At 38.6% G+C, this 13,800-nt stretch overlaps 1 protein-coding gene across 3 annotated transcripts in view; it reads right to left on the bottom strand.

The window, feature by feature from the left end:
* Positions 1-13,800, bottom strand: part of CUBN (cubilin) — a 144,187-nt gene that overhangs the window by 103,540 nt on the left and 26,847 nt on the right. For all 3 annotated transcript variants that reach the window (XM_030483226.1, XM_030483238.1, XM_030483246.1), the window contains 5 exons: positions 13,210-13,340; positions 5,933-6,119; positions 3,370-3,530; positions 2,653-2,834; positions 1,818-1,974 (listed from right to left, as the gene is read on the bottom strand). In XM_030483226.1, coding sequence (XP_030339086.1) covers positions 1,818-1,974; positions 2,653-2,834; positions 3,370-3,530; positions 5,933-6,119; positions 13,210-13,340 — 818 coding nt within the window. The remainder of the gene's footprint in view (positions 1-1,817; positions 1,975-2,652; positions 2,835-3,369; positions 3,531-5,932; positions 6,120-13,209; positions 13,341-13,800) is intronic.

The raw sequence follows: 13,800 nt of genomic DNA, 5'->3' as shown, positions 1-13,800 counted from the left end.
CTGTATCCACCTTTCACAGAAAATATCAGCGTGGGTAATCCCTCATCTGGAGACAGCATACAGTGTGTATCAGGAGCAGACCAGTGTAACGCACAGAGAAGTTGGCAGGAAGTGGGAAGTAGGACAGGCTGTTTGCTCTCTACAGCCAATCTGCATCGTTTGAACAGCAGAGATAGCTGAGATGTGCTTGCAAAACTCCTCTACTGTCTGTCACTAGGGACAATACACCTACCTCCTGCAAATTTTTTTCTTCTTTCTGAATTATTTACAAAGCAGCAAGGCCTGTGTTTTTAGGACTTCAAAATGCTCAGGATACAGCTGAAGGTCAGGGTCAGGTGGAGTGGAGCTTGTCTGTAAAGCTACACTGAAGCATACAACTGTTTGAAAGAACAGGATGAAGAGCACAAAAGGGATTTTGAAGAATGCAAGATGGGTAAAAGTTGCTACCCCCTGCCATCAGGATTTTATTAGAAACATATCAGACACAATGGTGCCTTTGAATGTTAACCTGATTTCATGTTTTCCTTTGCAATGTTTTCCAATTCATCATTACATTTCTTTCATGTACACATAAATGCACATGGCATCTAAGCATCCTTATTTTAGACCACTGCTTCCCACATTATTTTAGCTTTTCGGTAAGACATTGAAAGCTTTCTCTGATGCATCTTCAGGAATTAAATATGAATGTAAAATGTAGTTCACATTATCTGATAGCTCAGGTTCTACATCTGAGTGCTTTGAAAGTGCTCTTTCTATTTAATTAATGAAAGGGGGAGAACCCTTTTCTAATAGATCTTTTTGACTTTGCCGTATGAAAAGTACATGGTAGATGAAACTGTGATATCTTTAAAGAATGAGCGAGCTAAAGCTCCCTCTCTCTTCTAATTATTTTATGTGCCACGTGTGGATGAATAGCTTTGGGTTTTTCATAATCCATTTACTATTGTCCAAAACTAGGACAACTTAACATCTATAAACCTGCAGCAATCCTTATCACTTGGCCATGCCATATTTAGCGTATGCAAAAATGCTTGCAAATCATTTTGTATGTGGTGAAGTTCCGTATATTTCTACATGCATTTAACTATATATGCTAGAATGTATAAGGAGAAAAGTAAACACTGGGATGATATTCAAGCTTACGAGTGGGAATAAAATAGCTTTAATTTTTCATGTATCTTCTTGGATTTTTCTCCAAATGTTATTATTCTGATACTTCTGGGGTAGAAATATTTAACAAAAAAAATGTTTGCAAGAAAAATGTAACCCTTGCCATAAGATATAAAAAATTGAACTTTTTGAAGTATTCCAGGTAGGCTAAATGATCCCAAGCACCCATAATGATCCAGGATGGCTCAGGGTAACTCACTTATCCTTTACCATCCTGCCTCACAGGCAGCTAGAAGGGCAGAGAAGCTTGTTCTACCTGCTTGTTCTATCTGCTTTCTCGGTTAAAAAGTCAGGAGGCTGGGTGAGCAGCAGAGCAAGAGCAGTCCAATCTACTATGTTATGGACTTCTAGCATTTGCTACTCTGAGTAAATCTGGAGTGGTAGGTGCTACTGGTGCGGGTAATAGAAGTAGAGCCACCTCACCAGCTTTCTTCCAGGGAGGATATAATCTCCATCATGGGTAGATGGGCAGATAGTTTTTAGCTCTCTGTTCTGTGACTGTAGCAGACAAGAAAATCTGGATCAACAATATGGTCTATACATTGTCCCCTGCTCATGAATAGGCAGCATCATGGGCTGCAAGAAGCAGTCTCAGGAACAAGCTGAACTGTAGAAACATGTTCTTCTCATCTTCTTTCACTTACCCTGTTTGTATGTGGCTAAAAAACCTCCACCTTGCAGACTGCTATCTGTCCTTAGTTTTACGTATACATTCTCTCCACTGGAACGGATGAGTTGTGGTATCTGACTCCCACAGAATTTACCTAGCTGTTTAGCATTACTGCTGTTGCCATCATACACCTAAAACAAAACAAAAAAAAAAAAAAAAAAAAAAGAGAGAATTTAATAAAGCTGATGGCATTACAAATACAAGTAATTTCCCCCTGACAAATGTCTGCTTAATTAATTGTTACGCTGTATACAAGAGGCTAAATTCTATTTCTGCTCAGAGGAAGCCTGACAGCCATTTCAGAAACAAGCAGATCAGTAGAAAAACAGGAAGCCAGTAACCAAATAGTGGAAGGATTTTAGGGGCTTGCCCACCAAGAGGGGAAAACTGCAGTCCATTTCAAATCTATTAAAAATATTCAAAAAATTTATACAACAATTCAGATATGAAATTTGGGATTAACAGTAGGGTTACTGACACTGTTGTGCTTTTTTCCCTGTAATTTAGTAAGAGAGCATACTAGGGCCTTGGTCCAAAACACAGGAAATTTAAAATATACAGGCAGATTCTTTTTTCAGCTGCCTTTTCTATCTGGACATAAACTCTTTTCTCACCAGCAGCTACACAGACACTGCTGCCTTACCTCTCACTGCTCTGTGATATGAAGATACCATGTCAGGATGAAGCTTTTCTATTCTGGGTCTGTTCACTTACCAACATTTGAAGACCAGGGTTATGTGTTTTAACTTGCCTGTGTACTCATCATCCTCAGCTACCTCCTATGGAGCCAATTGTCACTAGGTACATACCGCAAGGTAATCAAATTTGCACTGTGGGTGATACTCTAGATGGAACTGTTCAAACTGGATTTCGAATGGGGTTCCTCGGTTTCCTCTGAGCAACCAGTAGCACTCTGAATTGTGGTAATATGGCATAGGGTAGTTGGGAGACATGAAGATACCAGAGGTTGCCATCAAAGTTCCACCACAACCTGAAAATGGCAAAGAAACCAAACCAACCTTTAAAACCTAAAGAAGTAGAGAATCAGACATGACGTGCAAGATTCACACTACTGACCTCCTTCACATGCCCTGAACATCTTCAGTGATGCCCCAAAAGGGTGCATCTAGCCAACGGTGTTGTGAGCAGAAGACAGCCCATAGCATCTAGAAATATTAACTATCTATCTAATTTGAAGAGTGCTCCTGGTACATATTTAATCTTCAAATAGAAACTTCTCCAATAAATTCTTGGTTACTGCATTCCTAAACATACAAGAACATTGATGCTATGTTATATCTAGGGAATAGTATATCTTTCCTTGTGGAGAAAAAGAAAGCCTAAGGATCAAGAAAGTTGTATCCTTGATCTTAACATGACTATATGTTGCTATGCAATTAGCAGATATAGATTTTAGAAGATGGGAAGCAGAAAAGATGTGGGGGAAAACATGAGAAATTAAATACAAATGGGGGGTCAAAAATGAGATGTGTAAAATGGTTTTATACTCGATGTGTTCTTTTTACCTGCTGAGGTACCATCCCATTCTGCTGAAAATCCCCTTTTTGTGCCAAATACATCACTCACAAACTTTATCCATAGCTTGTTACTATGAGAGATTATAAGAGGAGGCAGGTCTGTACCACAGTATGTTCCAAGAGGAGGAGAAGTTTCATAGCCTCCATCTCTAGAATGATAGAGAAGAAAAACCTTTCAAAGAGGGAAACCATGAGAAATGTTAACAAATCAAAAATCTTGGGATTCTTTCAGGCCTGGGAAAGACTAATCATGGCTCTTCATCTTCCACAAAAATACAGCTACCAAATACTGGATGAGTCCTGCTACTTGCAGTAAGAAGTCCCACTACAAGCACCTACTTGCTGGGTATGTCCACCCTCTCATCTCAGCAGCCTGTCCAGAGTCTCTCAATACAATGACAGACTCAAGAAGTGTCTCAAGTAGACTTGATGCTGCAGAGGCAGAACCTCCTCTGTATTCTACAAGGTGGCAGTCATTAGCGTAACCAAAATTAATCTTCTAATTTGAAGAAATAAGAGTTTGCTCACATCTCACTATTTAGTCTGTCACAAAACCAGATGAACTGACATATTAAAAAAACATGCTTATTTGCCACCACACAAATGGGAACCCATTTCTCAGAACTGATATGATGCATGTTTTGAAATACTTTCTTAGCCTTCAGAATTGTTTCTACAACCACTTATTTCCTATTTTTAAATTAAGTTATACGTCCTATTACCATAATCAGGATGCGCATCTGATGTTCTGGTTTGCTACCTGTACATGTCTCATGGGATTAAAAAAGATGATGACAACTTGATTATCAATTGCTTTCATAGGATCATAGAATGGTTATGGTTGAAAGAGACCTTAAAGATCATCTAGTTCCAACCCCCCTGCGACGGGCAGGAACACCTTCTACTAGACCGGGTTGCTCAAAGTCCCATCCAAGCCGGCCTTGAACACTTCCAGGGGTGGGGCAGCCACAGCTTCTCTGGGCAACCTGTGCCAGTGCCTCACCACCCTCACAGTAAAGAGTTTTTCGAACCTTATTTTTAAGCACTTTCATATTACAAATACCCTACAGTCATAGGACAATAATAAATACATTTATATGTTTATATGTGTGATCTTGATATGATGCTTTTTAAGTGGACAGAAATACTTGCGATTACTTTTTCACAGGTTTATACCTGGTTTTGAGAGAATTTTCTGTTTAGACCTTGCCAGCCTGATTTCCTGTCATCCTCCCTGCTTAAACTGCTTAAAGCTGTCTCAGATTACTGGCAGTTGAAGATCCGTGCCGGAACCTCCCCTCACTTGCATCTCGGCCTCTGCAGCTCTGGTCAGATGAACAATTTTCTTAGTTCACTGAATGCAATTTATCAGAGGACATCTCAGGACAAGAAACCAGAGTGGCACCTCACCTAAGACTTCTCTAGCTACCCCATTCAACGGTATCAGATTTGATGAGACATTCTGAAAATCCAGTCAGGGCAGCAGCAATGTGCTGAGTTGCACATAACAATGTTCTGGCCATGTCTTAAAACCTGTTTAATGCTGCTGTGATCTTCACACTGAAAACAGGGTTAGATTTATGCAATAAATGAATGTTTTCGGTTCTTGAGGTGAAAAAGTGGAAAAAAAAAAAACCCCAAACAAACCTGTTATAATTAAGGTATGAACTGTTAAAATGAAGTTAGATTAAATTTAATCTCAGATTGTTGTTTTAAAATTAAAAAATCACACACTTTACTTAGAAAATACTGAAAAAGCCTTTCAGTTTTTCATAACTTTCTCCAGTTTGTATGTACAGCTGAAAACAGTCTAATTCTAGAGGAAATCAGCAGGAATCCAGAATCTCCATACTGCAACTTCAGCAAGCAGCTTTTTGTTTGGTTCTAAAAAATAAAACACTGCTTACCGAAGAATAACCCATATAGAATATCTGGAATGTTCAGAATGAGTTTAATCATGGTGCTTACCGAGGTCATGGAAACTCGTGGCATGCTCAGAGTGAAAAAACACACTGGCATTCTGCAGACATGGTTCCTTTAGAGAGCTGGCTTGTGAGGACAAAAATGGGTGCACAGACACTGAAAAGATCTGTTCCCTGATCTTCCCAGGCACAGAGGTGAGGCTGTCAAGTCAGTAGTTTCCAGGGTCCTCCTTTCTACCCTTTTTAAAAATGGATGCAATGTTTCCCTTTCTCCAGTCACCAGGGACTTCACCTGACTGCCATGACTTTTCAAACATCATGGAGAATATGTCACAAAACAGGCAATAAAACTTTTTTTCTCCACTAAGGAAACCAACCAGATGCAGTATATGGGAACACAGTCCACATACTCCGCTTGTTCTGAGAACTGGAATTTAACCAGTGGGAAAGCCAACAATGGAGCAGGATGAGCAGAGGAGAAGGTAGCCTTTAAGATTCTCTGTTAAGTTCTTTTCCCACATTGACAGCACAGGTCTATAGTTAAAAATTAGCTTCTGAGCATGCCTAAGTGGATTTGGACAACCTCCATGGTTATCAGTAATAAGGACAAGAGAAATAATAAGGCTTGCCTGATTTCTACATAATCCTCTGTACAGAGTTTATTCCCATCCAAGGCGAAGTCGGTGAAGTTCAGAACAATCTGTCTGTTTATTTCCACAGTGATGGTGTATACGCACTCTGTCCGGACAAGGTAGTTATCGGGATAGTTTGGAGATGTTAGCACACCAATTTCAGTATTGTAGTTGTGTGAGCACACTTTGAAAAGAAGTAAGTATGAATTAATTTAATATGTATCTTAAATTAACAGGAAATTTCTATTTCCAACAGAGCAAACATCCTGTGAGCCTGTGCGTTATAACTCTTCCTGGACACATCTTACTGCTGAATGCCATCACTATAAACTAAAACCAGAATACAGCTGTTTCAATGGATCTCTTATATTTGAGTTGATTTGTTCAGCTTTTACCAGAACACTGTGTCTAAATAGGCAATGTAAGAGTAGTTCCAGCTGCCTAAATTGGCTTTGACCTAAAACCCAGGTAAGCATAGAGAAAAAGGGATGTCTTGATCAACACCAAAAAAAAAAATACGCATAAAATCGTGGGCTAGATTTGACGGCCCTGGAGAGTCATTCTGATCTTCCCTTGCCCTGTTTCAGGTTCTACAGGTTGCAAATATAAGAAATGAAAGTAGATGTCTTAAATATTATCTATCAAATAAGCAGGATTGGACTAATTATCAAGTACAACTGAAAGAGCAAGAAAAATATGATTATACTCATTTTAAGCTGGTTGCCACAGATCTCTGAAATCTTTCTAACACAGCACAGCTGCTGTGCTGTGTTAGAAACACACTGCTCTCATTGTAACACTTCAATATGCATAATAACTTAGGGGAAGGGAATGAAGTTGCAGTTCAGGACCTCCATGCCTAAGGTTGATCATTTCCATGTCTATTCTTTATCCATTCTAACTACTAAAATGCTTTTCCTTTCATAGGTGTCTTTATAATGGTATATTTCTGCATTCTTGGTCATCTGGAAGGCCTCTGTTGAAACTGTTTTCTGTGGGATAAATAGCCCCAAAGCTAGCTACCAGACTCGAGTTCCTAATTGCTTGCAAGGAGAAGAAAGAATCATGACACAGAAACAGGTCAATAATTTTCTGCCATTGGGTTGTACTTTGGTATTGACAAGTCAAAAAGGTTTCATGCTCTAGTTTACCTAAAATCATGATCTATTAAAGCCTCGATCCAGGATTTTAGTCATTTGTGCATTCCATCACAGATATGCTCTAATGTATGCATATAACAATCAGGGTAGTCCTGGTCACCTTAAAAAGCTTGTGATGCTTTAAAAATCCTTATAATTGCCTTGCTGTGCTGCCAGCTCATGTGGTGTTTCATGACATGTTGGGCTTATCACCAAACCCCAGATCCTTAAGTCATATGATTTCTTGAGAAACCTGCCTGCAGGGTTAGAAATCTGACTTAGAATTGTGACACATGTTTTTTCCCAATAGCTCATTAAATAAACGTAAAATTAAAATGCAAATGTGTTTATTAGGTTAATTATTTTTAACTAATTATTTCCTCCTGATTTTGGAAGGGTGCCTGATTCCTGCTCACGTAGTGGTTAGAGCTGTTGCAATACTGCTGTTCCTTACTCACTAAGAGGCTGAGACCATGAATACTAGCTTTCAGCCTGGAGAATATTAACATTGATGTACTAGATAAGGGTCTTTAGGGAAAAATTAGTAATGTAGATGCCAAAATATTTTTATCAGCCCTTTCAAGTGCAATTTCCACAAAATTGTCCAGGTTCCCTCCCTCACCAGTTTGCTTTCTTTGGGAACAATCCATACAGAAACTCACATCCCAAGTGTGCTGATTTAAACTGGATGCTGTATGCTGCTCTACGCTTCACATAAGAATCTTCTTTATGAGTTAAGGGGGATAAATGCAGAAGGTGGAACAATGACTGACTCAGAAATATCAGACTTCTGGCTACAGTGAAATAAATCCAAGTGTATACAGAGCATACGCTGCTATGAGGATTAGGAAAAGCATAAATGAACCCATGTTTTTTGACAGCCAACTCTCTTCTTGTAACTGGATTCATTCATTATGTTCTGCTTTCAGCAGGAAAGCTGACACTCCCCTTTTTCACTCACCTCACTAACACAGCATTTGGGAGTGTGCTTGGGCAGTAATAGTTCTTCCAGTGAAAACCATTAGCAAAGTTAGCAGAAAAAAGTACTTTGACTCGTTTGCCAAAGTTCAGAATGCAGTCTAATGCCACAACGTATTATATGCTTGTCAAAAAATGAATTCAGTTTAGTTTGAAGACATTTACCGCAGCTCATGAAAAGCAGAAGGAGGTGGCAGGACAATCACACATCTTGCTTTGCCAGTGTGTGAGGTTTTGAAAGCTATCCAGTCTGCTTCTTGCTTTTGATACTGAATGTGTTTGCTCGTTTGAAAAAAATGCCATAAATGGCAGTAACCCACTGTAACAGCCAACAGTGGAGAAAAATGCCAGGTTTTGTACCACTCACTTGTGTAATCATGCATACTGCAGAAAACTACATCCATGTTTTTTCCCCACCAGCTGCCACAAATCTAATTAATAAAAAATAAAACTACAGTTTAGTATGTAGAGTGGGAGTTTTCTTTTAATCTCGATCTGCCAAAGGAAAACTGGTATCCCTGACAATTAGATCTTTATGTAATATTACGCACCTTTAGGAAAAAAAAAGGAAGAAACTAGCACATGAAGTGTATGCCTCTCCCCAGGCAATGGAAAAGCACATCTGCACTTCAGGGCCTTCTGTTACTGCTGCTGGCAGACACTAACAAGCTTAATTTTTACCGAGAAGGCACACAAAGGTCCTTTGTAGCATTTCAGACCCAAACTCCTTAAAAACACTGGGTACGGCTGTTCAAAAAGAGTATCTGACTCTCTTCTGCTATCTTACACATAAACACCCATACTATAGAGACATATACACACAGACAGGCACATATAGGCAGACTAATACCCTGGCCAAACATAACCAAGTTACAGTGGCCTAACAAGGGGTCAATGGCCAGGTGATTGAGCTTTTTCCTGAGACGCAGGATGAGCTGAGCAGATGCCCAAGATGCATGCAGGACTTCCACTTTTTCTTCTGTCTCAGCTCAGCCTCGTTCAACTATGCTCTGTATGTCTGCACACACATATTTATCAGACATTACTTTCCATTCTTGCCATTGCCCATCCAGCTGAAAAGTGAGGCAGCAAGATTGCAACTGTGATCTCAACTTGTACTTAGCTATCAATAAGTTGGCAAATCTATACATTGCTTTCAGGTGGACTTTTAAGCTCATGGGTTCACAAATGTTTTTCTGTCTTTCCTCATCCTTCTCAAAGTCTGACTTCTCCAATCAGTCACTGTCAGCTAACATAAACCACACAATTAAGCTATTTATAACCAAGTTATCCCTTTTGAGAAATAATATCAATCACAATTCAGGATGATAAGGAGGAAAAACCTAATCTTTCACCAAAGCCAGAGAAAGACCAGGAATAAAAACTCTATCAATAAGGAATCTGCTAAAAACCTTGCTAAGGCTGACTTTTCTCAGCAGAAAGGATGAAATGAAGCCTCTTTAATGAAACAAACAAATGAAAGAAAAAAGAAAAAAATATCCCATCCAAAACCTTAATTCAAAGTAAAACAAGTTCCCACTTACTTGTGAAGAAGTTGAGGACAATAAAATACACACCGTGACTCTAGTGCTAGTATTATTATTGGAAAATTGTGGCCTGGATCTTTCAAGACCCTGACCAAAAACTCCAGGGACAACTAATCCATTTCAAAGATTTTTCAGTAATTCTACATGGATTGTTTGTGGTGTGGTCAGCCAAGATGGGCAAAGGAACACCCTAAAATCTATCTTAACACTTAGATGGCTGTTGTGATATTCATCTACCTGGTATTTGAGACCTGGACTCTAGGAAATAACTCAGAATATTACCTTGCTTTCCATGTGACTTTCCCCTTTAAAAGACAGACAGACAAGAACTAAGCATTTGAGGCACAGATAGTTTCAGTGGGCAAGGGCAATATACATTTAAACAACTGTGCCTGGCATGGGCATGTTTACTGAAGGATTCCATTTGTATTGCTGCTCTATAAGCTATTCATGGCTGCTAGTTGGCAGAGTGTTAAAACAATTGTTTGCACTTCATGGATCATGGCCATGACTGTATCTTGAGGCATTCAAATTTTTTGACAGAAAATAGAGCTTTCCCATTATTTTTAGCCTAGTTTTCAACTAATTAATGTATCACAGATAAACTACACTAACAAAAACATTGCTAAGATGCAGGGAGAAGAAAATTAGTTTTGTTTTACATCATAAAAATATTTTTTTCACTCCTACTTATCCTTTTTTTTTTTTTTTACTCCTATTTTTTCTTTTTTTAAAATAATCTTGTCTATCTTTTCAATAGCTCATTCTCTGTAAAATAACTCCAGGCAAAAGCCTATTGAAATGTCTAATATGAACCAGAACAGCTTTGACCAGTTCTGATATTGGTTACACTCTAGCTGGCTAAGAAAACATAGCTCAAAAAAATGAAAGAGTCTTACTGCACAAGAAACATTATTAGTACCATATTTTCCTTAGCAGAAAAATGAAAATAGGCAGCAGATGTAAAGGAAAAAAAAAATAAACCCATAGCTTTGGTAAATCTCTCAGATATGATTATGTTCAGCAAATTGCTACCTTACTGTAACTCAATATACATAAGATGAATATCAGGCCTAAACATCTCTCAGTGGGAAAACTAAACTCAATATGATTTCAGGGAAGTGGGCAGTTGCTTCTCTCAGCAAAGTCCACATACACACATGTGCTTGCCTTCTCTCAGGCCACAGAAGCTTCAAAACACTTTATTCTTAACTAAAAACAAACGAATGTTAGCAGTTCAGTATTTATGATAACTTCATAATACTGCTATGCTTGTGCTGGGACCAAAAGAAACAAATCTCTGTAAAGAAAACAGATCATAGTTTCAACCTCTCTATAAGTTTATTACTCTCAGTTTCAGTAGTTACCTCCTTCTTTGCCATACTTATACAAACTACAGTGGTCAAAATGAAAAAGCATTTGTTCTAGAGATCATAGTTCTAGGTTTGAGTGAGAGTAATTGAGAGTTAGACCTGTTTAGCTGAAGAGTGGTAGGGTTATGTGTTAATTATGGGAAAAGAAAATCATACCTGTTGTTTAGAGTTTGGATAAAGATGTTATATAGTTCTAATTTCATATAAACATTTTATACAGTTTCTAGTTGTTGACAGCATTAAAAAGACTTGCATTTTTAAGGCATAGTTTGAAACCATTCCAGAGACAGTGTTGACACAGTTAGAACCTTGCATGATGCATATAGCAGTGTTTGGGATGAAAGATGAGAAAATCCAATCACCATAGTGGTGGTAAAGGAGGGGAATACAGAAGAGAGGAGGCAGAACAGCGAAGCTGGACAGCACTGAGGTAACTAACCAAACCAGAGAAATGGATAGGGTTACACAGAGACAGAGATTAATGCTGAGTAAAGAACATTTTGATCTTGATAAACTGTGAGAAGAGCTGCTATAAGAACAGTTAGGAAGGAACCAAATCTACCCATGAAATATTAATCTGAGGTAAAGTAAAAGGAAAAATCCTCATATTTGCAGAAGTTAGTTTGCAGTTGCAAAAACAAGATCATAAAAGATTTTATAAGGCTGTCAATTTCACAATTTCTCACTACTAAGAACTCAGGTTTTAAACTACAGAGTCTTTCTTGGAAAGATCTTTTAGAAGTAGAACTTGGGGTTCGGACTGTTACTTTCTAACAAACAGAAATTTCCTCCTTGGAGTAGTTCTCACTAAATCTTAATTGTTTTTACTGGCTTTTTGGTTTTCATGCCAGATAACCCAATGAATGAATGCAGCTGAGAAAATTGATTACTTGGATTTGAAAGTTCTCTAATAGTGAATAAACACATAGTGGCAAAACCTGTACCAGTCTCACCTACACACATGCTCGAGAGGTTAAATAACAGCCAAATTTTCCAAGGTGTCACCAAGAAAGCTGTTATATTTCACAAGGCAGAAATTGGAAATTTTGCTGGTTTTAAACAGGTTGGAGAAACTCAGAAGGTAGGAAAAATAAAATTATTAAAGAAACTAAGAGCAAACAAGGAGCAGCTTTGGTAGTTTATGGCTGCATAGGTAAGTACTATGAATTTCGGGTATTCATCTAATGAATCGCTCATAGTCTGCACTCATACACACAAACCACCTAGAAACTGGTTAATGATGGATACACAAATAACCCAGCTACAAAGGTATTCTCATTTTTACTTTTTTTTTTTCTTTTCATTGTCTCACTCTGCCTCTTTTGCAGTTCAATTCTGCCAGGCAGAACCTGTCCCTCTTCTACTATAGATCTGTGTGCAGCAATGAGTGGAGCAACAGCAGACCTGTGGCTATTGGGTCTATGAAACTGGTAGTTACAATCTTTTACCCAGAGGTTGTTTTTTTCAAGAGCATCTGAGTCACTGCTAAACTCCTCAGTGCTGGAGAAAAGGGCAAACTGGAGCAGGTATGGTTTATTCAGCATAGTTTGAAAACACAGGTGTGCCCCCAGCCTGGAAAACCTTCAAATCGATTACAATCCAGAGTAATTTCTCAGCTTTTCTCTGCTTTAGAGAGCTAAGGAAATGAATGGCCATTTTTCTCTTCTGTAGTCTTTTTCCCCTTAAAAGGCGATACTCAGAACAGATTTAAGGCATAACAGGAGCCTTGAACTCTTGTGGAGACAGAAACATTGCATTCTGCTGTAAGGAAGACAGCTTGTTGTTTTCGGGTTATTTTTCTGCTTTATCAAATTTCATCCTATATGACCTTTTCTGCCCATCATCTTGATAGGGACTAAATTAATTTTATGGCACCTGAGAGTCTCCCATGCAAGCGAGTTTTCCACAGTGGCTAAGCTTCCTAGATCACACATACTCAACTCAGAATGGACAAAGCAAATTCAGAAAATATTTTGCCTAAATAATTAATGTAGTTCTGCCACATCAGCTCTTACTGGCTTTTTTAAGAAAACAGCAGTTTTGCTTATAGAAATTGCTTTCTACTTTTGTAGGGAGGAAAAAGCTTGTGAATAAAGCAGGATAAATAAGAAAGGGTAGAAGAGGCGTCAAGCAGTCTTCTATTAACACCGAAAATAATATTTCTGCTTCATGTAGTGGTTATTTACAGTGACAGCTGAAAACATTTAATTTGCATAATGAACAGACTGACATATTACCTTTTGATGCATCCAGGGAGATATAATTAGCTGAAAAGCCCTCAGATGCAATGCTGTGATCGGTCACGAAGTACAATATCATGATGTTGCCACGACTAGTGAGCGATGGTGGAATTGATCTTCCACAGTGCCTGCAGCAAAAATATGCCCCAGATCGAATAGCAGTACTTTATGAAATGTCTGTATTACTGGAAGGGGACTGAGCTTTCCTGAGAAGTTTGAACGGCTACACATACACAAATTTCTCCTTTGTATGACACAGATCCCAGCCATATACCCTGTATCATGGGACTAAATAGCACATGTACAAGGGTACGAGTCTAACTGTTACGGCAAAGTCAGAGAAGAAACTGTTCATCAAGTTGTCAAACCCATACTGAAATTATTCTATGCTGTACCTACAACATATTCTGTTCTTTTGTAGGAGTCAGAGTGGCTGGCCAAAGACTAAGGTTGTGAAACACTCTCCATTATGAGAGACGTTTGCTCCTTATTTTCCAAAATACTGCCATGTCAGCCAACTACTTTACAGTCTGTAGCTGCAGCTGAATACTGCTCCCAAGTAGTACGGATGTTCTTGAATTCTAGGGT

The sequence above is a fragment of the Strigops habroptila genome, chromosome 1 (genome assembly GCF_004027225.2).
Source record: "Strigops habroptila isolate Jane chromosome 1, bStrHab1.2.pri, whole genome shotgun sequence".
Classification (NCBI taxonomy): Eukaryota; Metazoa; Chordata; class Aves; order Psittaciformes; family Psittacidae; genus Strigops; species Strigops habroptila.
This window is presented reverse-complemented; position numbering and strand designations above follow the sequence as displayed.